The 9,220-nt window shown below is 32.1% G+C and overlaps 2 protein-coding genes across 2 annotated transcripts in view; both read right to left on the bottom strand.

Moving 5' to 3' along the window:
- Positions 1-909: 909 nt before the first annotated feature.
- On the bottom strand, positions 910-3,134 carry LOC106765044 (F-box protein At1g47056). Its single transcript, XM_014649531.2, has one exon. The coding sequence runs from the start codon at positions 2,726-2,728 to the stop codon at positions 1,076-1,078; it is 1,653 nt and encodes a 550-aa protein (XP_014505017.1). The 5' UTR covers positions 2,729-3,134; the 3' UTR covers positions 910-1,075.
- The window catches only part of LOC106763762, a 12,153-nt gene continuing 5,958 nt past the window's right edge, over positions 3,026-9,220 (bottom strand). Inside the window, exon 2 of the mRNA XM_022782234.1 lies at positions 3,026-3,163. Coding sequence (XP_022637955.1) covers positions 3,026-3,163 — 138 coding nt within the window. The remainder of the gene's footprint in view (positions 3,164-9,220) is intronic.

The raw sequence follows: 9,220 nt of genomic DNA, 5'->3' as shown, positions 1-9,220 counted from the left end.
AATGTACAAGATAAACATGAGTAAAATAAATCTACATACTTTCCACAAACAGTATAATGAAATAAAGAAAATCTTGAAACATAAATCAAGCCTGCAACGCATGGAGCCCAATAGACCTTTTTGCTAGCCCCATACTACGAATGACATCAGTACCCTGGAGATTTTAACCTCAAATAGCACTGATTATATTATAAAATGGTATGAACATCAAACAATAAGAACCAGTTTATTTGCCTTTGTCTTTCCAACTGACAAATGGATGCAAGTAAAATGTAAACTGCATGCTGCCAAAGAAATCAAATCACCTCAAACTCATACAGAAGTATTGGATATATCGTTATGGATACGATAAGTTGAAGCCCCCAAAATGCCAAGCAAATGTCATCGGCAAAATGCAAACATGTAAATACAAGAGAGCATTTTCTACATGCTAGCTTCCATTGTGTAATCGTCCAAGACATGTACAGAAAACAAAGCATATCCTCTGCCATCCACTGTCAAACATCTGACACAATACAATAGTTTGCACATAGAACACCAATCATGATCAGTTAATTACATAAGTCAGTCCTCATTATCCTCCAGGAAACTGCACTTGCTAACACGCTACAGTTTTTTCCTATTCAATCAAATCCAGGAATTGAGTTGACACATTACTGTGGTACGCTAGGGAGTATGAATATGAATCAAACAAAATTCAAAAGAGAATACTGTTCAAAAGATTCAAACAAGTAAACTAGTGACCAAGATTTTTATAATTCTAGTTTTTTAATAGGTATATCATTACCTCGTACGTATAAATCATATAGATTTTATGGTTGGGAGAGAATGAGGACACTTAACAGAGTTTACCAAACAAAGTAGACCACCATAGATGATTGGAGAGTGAGAGAGAGGAAAGGGGAGAGAGAGAGAGAATGTGACCGTCACTTCAACCGTGAAGCTTCAATTCCAAAAGCCAATAAACATCACACGGCATAAATTTCAAATTTAAGTACAGGACACATAACAATCAAATGATACAGCACAAAATAATGAAAATGGTCAAAGACTAAGGTTTGCTTTGGACCTTCCCCTAACCATGGCGTGCACTAGTGCTACCACCTGACCATCTCCTCAAAGTGTTAGCCACTATACTCCTCCCAGATAAAAGTCCTAACCTCGACTTGAACGAACTAGATCGGGCGGTGCTGCCCGATGTTGATGATGCTGCCGCAGCGATTTGGGCAGGCATTTGAGGGAACTCTAAACCATTTTCTTGTGCCCCTCCATCACTAGCACTAGCTTCCTGAAGTTCTGCCTCACCAGTATCTAAGTTAACAGCAACTGACCCTCTAGTCCTCCTCAACCAATCCCCACCCTCAGGGGTAACCCCCTTACACTTCTTAACCTTCACTTTCACCAAATTGGGACACCCATTCGCCAATGCCTCCATCCCTTGATCCGAAACAGGACAACTCTTAATACACAGTTTCTTCAAAGCCACACACTTAGCAGCAATGCAAGAAATTTCAGGATCACCGACCGAATCACTTCCACACAAAGCCAACCGCTCAAGATTCTGGCAATTAGATGCCAACATTTCCAAACTTACCTTAGTAGGGTTAACCCCAATTAGCACTAATTCAAGCAAATTAGGGCAACCTTTAGCAACACCTATCAACCCATCATCGCCAATTCGATTCGCCTTCCATCCATCAATGTGAAGCTTCCGCAAAAGCTTGCACCTATCTGCAATTGCAATAAGTCCAATATCAGAACATTCAGGGGTCTTAACAAGATGCAAAATCTCCAAATTCGAGTAATTCGCAATCGCTTGCAGTCCAATGTCGCTAATCTGAAGCCTCTCGAGGTGAACCTCAACCATTTTAGTCATTCTATCAACCATTAATTGAAAAAGCCGGTCCCAATCGCCAGAGCACCGGAAAAGCTTCAAGGTCTTTAGATTCTTCGCGCCGAGAATAAGCGTTCCAAAACACTGTCCGTTGTAGAGCTCCTTCAGGCAAATGGTCCTCAGCGACGACCCCGCGACACCAGGTCCAATCGGTTCCGCCGCTGCCGCGTCGGTGATTCCGCGGAGGCGCTTCACGGAGAGCTCCTCCAGCAAGGCACAGTTGTCGAGCACCGCGTTCATTCCTTTGGATCCGAACGTGCACGATCCGCACGAAAGCTTCTTCAATCCCTTACAGTTTTTTGCAAACGCTTCCATTCCAGCGTCGGTTAGCTCCCGGCACGCGCGTAGCTTAAGGCGCGTGAGGTTAGGGCACCGCTGCGAGATCAGCACGAGCGAGTCGTCGCGTATGCTCACGGATCTACGGTCGCACTTCAGCGCAAGCTTCGTGACCGAGTCGAACCGAGAAAAGAGCGACGGAATCGCCGAAAACAGCTCTGCTTCGGCGTTCAGAGAGAGACGGTGGCGGCTCTGTCCTTCGATCTGGAGCCACCGCTGGCAAACGAGCGAACAGCGGTTCCGATCAGCAGAGCTAAGAAACTGAAACACCGAAGCCAGACACTCGTTCGGGAGATCAGATATGTAGTCGGTGGTTCCATCGGTTACCGCCTCAACACGGCGGTTTTCGCTGTCGCCTTCGCCGGTGCCATAGGAATAACCAACCATCGGCGAAACCGAAGCTGTGGATCTGGTCTTAGAGATGTTGACAGAGCGGTTGCCTTGGTCCCTCTCGCGACGACAAGCAACGGCTGCGGCGGAGGACGCCGATTGGCCCATCCACGGCAGTTAGGGAAACAATAAAAGAAACAAACCGTTGAGATTGAAGGCCCTCACCGTTACTATCCTGGACTCTTCCTCGGAGGAACCACTGAACTCACTCGCCACTAACTAAGTCTTCCTCCTCCCTTGGAATGGTTTCTTGGCTTCTGAATTCAGTGCCGGATTTGAAATCAATATTCATTTCACCTTATTTTTTTCTGCGCTCTGTTTGGTGTGACCCGATAAAGTGAACAATTTTTTTAAAACGGTACTACCGCGACCAGCCATATACAATTCAATACCGTATGGACAACCTCACCGAGTTACCGTGGGCTCTCTCACTCGCTTTTGCAGCACGTGTGAATCAATGTCATGAAGGGAGCGTGTTTGCAGGCGCTGGGATTTCTTCTCAAAGGATTGTTTATTGCCGTTGTGAGATGGAGACTTATACAGCTTCATAGCCTCAAACCATCCATTTTAACAAAAATTTAACTTACTTTATTTTCAACATTTATCTGAATTAAATGTTTCTAACACATAAAACATTTTCTTAACATGTAATTTATTATCAATTAATTATTACAAGAATCATAAAATATTAAATAATGCTATAAAAAATTTATTTATGTCATTGTCGTTCTCTTTTAAAATAACTTGTCCGCATCTAGAAAAATACTTTATGGGCATATCAATAATACATTCATATTTGAATACTTTATCTTAAATTATTTATTATAAACAAGGCTAAAAAATTCCAGTATTGCTTATTCGTAATTACTAATTTTGTTTCTCAGCTCATTTATTTTATGTGTAACAAATAAAATACTTAATTTTTTTAATAGTAAAGCACATGAGAAAATTTTTTTTTTGCATTTATTAAAATAAATAATTTTATATATATGAGTTCTCCTATATCATGCAAAATTACTAATACAGCTAATACTTAATGTTTGATTTATACAATAAGTTTAAAATGTTTATTGAACAAAAAAATGATGACTTGGTATCCAAATCAGTGTATCTGGTATGATGCTAATATAGATCTTATTTATTTATTATTTAATAACTGGGTAATGTTAAAATATTTATTGAAAAGATTTGGATTTGTTTGTTTCAGTTTTAATTAAAGTAAATATATTTTTAAACAGAAAGTGGTAGAGTAAAAGTCAATGGACAATGAAGTTTGAATAAATTGTTAAATTAAGGAAGAGAATGGAAGATTCCAATTTGAAGTTTCAAATACAAACACAATTTTGGTCCTTGCAGAGATTAAATAGACCATGGACCAAGTCTATTGAATAGGTTGACTCGGGACTTGTTTCATTTTTTTCTTTAACTAACTTTTAAAATAAATTCATTTTAATTTAGGCATTATTAAATTTTGAGAGTTAAGTGTTTTAAAAACTAAAATAAAATCAAAATATATTGTTCGCTCTAACTTTTTTAAAGTACTTATAATACAATTTCATTTTGATAAATATTTCAACAATATTCAATAAAAATTAAAAATTTATTTTAATGTGTAGATCTATATTGATTATTCAAAGATAGGAAATTGGATTCAGAAATTTGCACAAATTTACACATATTTACTTAGTTGTCAATTCACTTGTATTACAAGTTAAATTTTTATGACTTCTGTGACATAATTATTTTTTTGCACCACATAATAAACCATAAGAATATCTAGTTAATTCTAACCATTAAATATTTAATATTAATAAAATAAGGATTATTTATTTGAGAATTTCAAATTCAACACAGTCTAAAATTCTTAAATATAATATTTCATCTTTAAAAATAATTTCTTTCAAATTGTAATTATATATTATGTTCAAACAAAACCATTACATATTTACATATACCATCTCTGAAAGTTTTAATAAAAAAAAAAAAATTTAACAAGACACCTTTAAAAATTGATTTTGTCTGTTATTCGTTCAATATCAAAACTCTCAAGTTTTTAATAAAACAAATTTTATCTTTTGTTCACCAAATAATTAAATGTTGTGCTTTTTTTTACTAAAATAACTTGTTTAATGAAATCTTACTCGTTCAACGACTAATCTTTTCTTAAGTTCACTACTTACTAATAAAATAATTTTTTTTCAGTAAAATATTGACTCACTCAATATTCCAATTCTATTTGAAACTGATTTAACTTAACTCAATATGAAAATGTATTAGTTTGATTAAGTTCAAGCTCAAACTTAGATTTTAGATTTTCAAAATATATATATATATATATATATATATATATATATATATATATATATATATATATATATATATATATATATATAAAAGCTAAACCTTAAATTTAAAACCACTTGAATGGATGGAACTTATGATTGGAAAATTTAAATTTTGATTTAATATAGTGTACTTTAAATAATTTAGATTTAAATAGTTATGGATTGGATTTGATAATTTGATTTTTTTTCTCATCATTAATTATTAATATTGAATTAATAGATGGAATCAGATGGTAATAGTTGTGAGATTCTAGGTGACAAAAGTCAGTTGAGTGATGGACACAAAACAGGCTAATGAGTTTATGATGAGTTAGAAAATGTGTTAAGATTGAGAGGTAGAGTGTTAATCGTAGATAAGGTAGAGTGAATAGATTCTTGAAAAAGGTTTTAAGTGAAGTTGGTAATGTTTGTTTTAGTGGTTGTTATTTGACGTTTTCTAAGTTGTGTAGCACGTGTCCAAGTGATCAAATGGCTCAAATTTGAAGTTGTTACGAAGTGGTTTCTTAACAAGTTTGAAGCATAATCTTATAAGAGGCGTGGTCATCTTTCAATTTTGTTTGGTAAGTTTCTGGTCTTTTAGACGTGATTCTAGTTTTTAAGAAATGGGAGAATAATGATGGTGCATCGAGTTTGGGTTAAGCAAAACGTGAGAATCAGTGTTATGTGAATCAGTGATGTTTGGCAAATGGAAGTGAAGAAAGGGTGATGTTGTTTCTTTTATAGGTTTGAGGTGTGATCTCAAGGGTGGTTTGGTTGTCTTCGTTATCTTTCTTGGTTTATAGTTTTCAATAGAAATGTCGTGTTTCAAGAAAGAAGGTCAGTGGTTATACATCAATTGCATATCAAATAAAAAATTAAGAAAAATGATTGTGAGAATAAAAAGAGGTTAACATCGATATGTGAAGAATAAAATATCAGGTTTTTATGGTGTAAGGGTTTTTGGTCAGAGTTTGAAACATAGCTAATTGTAATATTTTTTTTGTATAATTCCTGTTGAAGTTGTGAAGTACAAGAGGTATATGGAGGTTTTGGTTAGAACAACGGTAGTTTGGACTCGGTGCAACCATCGAGTATACAAGTTTGTTAAATCTCAAAAGAGAAGTAGAGGAAATATTGGAAATCGTTCAGTATAAGTCTGGGCATATTGGAGTGATTTCTAGCATGTACATTTTTAGGGAGTAGAAACTTTGTGGAAGAAACAAAATGGCAAGGTTTTCGTAGAAGAGAAGATTTCCAGGGTTTTAACAAGAAGACAAAGTGAACCTACAGTTTCAAGTGTCAATCTTGGAATAGGTAAGTGGTAACTAGTGGTTAGAGCAAAGAGGAGGTTCAAGTTTTTTGATTGATTAGAAGTAATAAAAGTTAGATGAAGAGTATGAAGTTTTGGGGTTCGAAGTGAAGTGATACATAAATTTAATTAGTACAGTGAAAGCATTGTAACTAGTGGGTTTCTCAAAATGGTTGAGAAAAAGCAATTTGGACAATCCTAATTTGAGATGTATCATAAGATAGTTAGGTATTGATCAAGCTAATGATTTCAGGTTGTGAAAGATGCAGACCCATGTATGACTACAAGTTAGTGGGTCAAAAGATGTAGATAGTTCAGGCCAATAAGATAACGTAGTGAAGACAGAGTACGTACAGTTGAAAGCTATGTTACTCGATGGTAGAGATTAGTAAAGCAATGTGAAGTTCTCAAAATGTGTGTTAAAGATGATCAGAAACATAATAACTGATAGTTAAATCATAATTTGTAGTAATCAAGTTAATAGTATGATGGTTCTTAGAGGAAGCAAAAGGAGAAAAAAAATTGTATTTTACTTTAACTTGTTGATATATCTTAATTTAAGAATTCTACTTAAAAAATGTTAATTAGAGAAAAAATTAAATAACTCAGTTTTTATTTTAAATGTTAATCAGAGAAAAAATTGAATAACTCAATTTTTATTTTAAATATTGTTTAGGGTGCAGAATTGAATGTTCATTTAAAATACATTTTTTTGCCTTAATCTTTAATTATACTTTTTCATTTCAAATAGTTTATTCTAAGATGTTCTACTACATAAATAAATCTGAATTTTATCAGTTAAATAATAAATGTTATCATAAATATATCATGAAAATTTTCAACAAACATATATTTGACATATATTAATATTTTTTTCTGTAAAATTACGAATAAATTTGTCTAATCACAACTTAATTCTATTAAATTTAATTATTTAAATAAATTAACTAAATAATTGATTATAATTGGAACCGATGAGTTTTCTCCCAACTTCCAAAATTAAGAAATTCGGTATATATGTCCAGACAAAAACGACACACATAATTTTTCCAATTCATATTTTACATTTTGAAAAAAAAAATCTTAGTATATAATTCTCGATAAATAAAAAGCAATTATTAATTATAATAATATATTATATTATTTCTGACAGATATAAAAATTTATCAAAAATACATTAATTATTTATATTTACAAAACACAGTTAAACAAACTTCACATAATCAATTAGATTTTAAACATAACTTATTATTTACTCATGAATGATCATCTATTATAAATTTTAAATATTTTGTGAGATTAATATTCTTTCAAAATTAAATAGTTTTCTAAAAATATCTTTAAAAAGTATAATCATAATCAGTTTCATTCAATCTATTTATAAATTTAATGCACGAAAGAACAATCCAAGAAAAAATGACACTCATCTTAATACATCATGTGTCATCAAAACATAAAGTACAAGTTTTATATTCTAATCATTCAATGTCTTTCTTAACCAAAATATATCAATCATAATTATGTCAAATTTCATTGGAAGTCCTAGCTGTTTTTTTTTTTATTTGTACCTTGTGAAATAGTAATATTTAGAATGATAATGTAAAAACTTTAGAAAAATCAAATTACGCATTTAGTTGCATTATTTGATTTTAGTCATATTATTAGGGTCAACTCATGAACCATAATGGACCACCAAGAAAAATCAAAGGTTGCTGTTGGAAAGAGATTTTTCTTTATGATTTTTTTCAATAAATAATAAGAAAATAAATTAAAATAGTTACAGACAACTTTTTTTTTTCTCTTTTAAAAATTCATATTAAAAATTTTCTTCAAACAGAGTCGTGGAATTCTCTGAGACAACCATTCACCTCTTCTTGATGTTATCCGATAAACCTAATTCATCATCTTTTTCTTAGCTTTTTTCTTTTTTCTCAGTTACGTGTGAAAATTTATGACTTCATTCCTATATTTAAATCTTCTGAACTAAATTAAAATAATTTTAATTACAAATTAAGAATATTTATTGAAAATTTAATACTCTTGTCATAGACCGTATATAATTAAATAATAGTTCACACACATAAATTCAATTCAATTTTTTTATATTAAAAATAGTAATTTAGTCATTCATGTATTTTTTTTTTAAGTTTTAGTTAATTTTTTTCTAAATATAGTATTATCTTTCATGTTTTGTTAAAACTAAAAGTACTTTGATTTATTTAATTACTAACTATAACTCACTTGATGGTAAGGTCATGTGCTAGCTGGTCCCAAAAAGCTCAAATGTGTTAATTTTGTTATCACAAACATTTTTATTAAACGTATAAAACAATAAAATATATGAATATTAATTCATTATAACAAAAACCATCTACACCCAAAAAAAATATGTATTATCGTCATACCTGTAACACCCCAAATTCTTACACAAATCATTTAAACATAAAATATCACACAACGTTTACATTTGTCCATGGGTAATTATTCATGACTTACACACTGAAATTTTACATAATTTTTTTTTTTTATTTTTATTATTTTTTTTTATTTCTTTTTATATCAACTTCACACGTCATTGATTAACTCGATCTCTACTCTACAATTCTCCCGCCTTTATCTTCACTGGTGTTGGTTCAGACGTCGCTCCCTCGTCTGCTCCCGTATAACATAAACGTTATACGATCATCGCAAAAATATAATTGTTTTGACACAAGCAAACAAGTAAGGGTGAGCTACCTTGTAAAAAAAAAATACAATTTAAAATACATGGAAATATTACTTCACATTATTCATTCATAACAATATTCATGTGAGATGCAATTTGTCATACTAGACTCTAATATCCGGATATCAAGTTGATGGAAGTCTCGGGTGGTCATACACTTGTGTGACCCCTCCTCCTCTTCACAATATAACATTCGGTCAAATTATCTCATCATGTCACCCACAAGGTTAATCCGTTAACGT

The sequence above is a fragment of the Vigna radiata genome, chromosome 6 (assembly GCF_000741045.1).
Source record: "Vigna radiata var. radiata cultivar VC1973A chromosome 6, Vradiata_ver6, whole genome shotgun sequence".
Taxonomy (NCBI): Eukaryota; Viridiplantae; Streptophyta; class Magnoliopsida; order Fabales; family Fabaceae; genus Vigna; species Vigna radiata.
Note: the sequence above shows the minus strand (reverse complement) of the source record. Positions and strands in the feature narration are given on the sequence as shown.

Excerpts from the sequence above, each read along its gene's own strand:
- LOC106765044 (XM_014649531.2), bottom strand. The coding sequence starts at position 2,728 with ATGGGCCAATCGGCGTCCTCCGCCGCAGCCGTTGCTTGTCGTCGCGAG.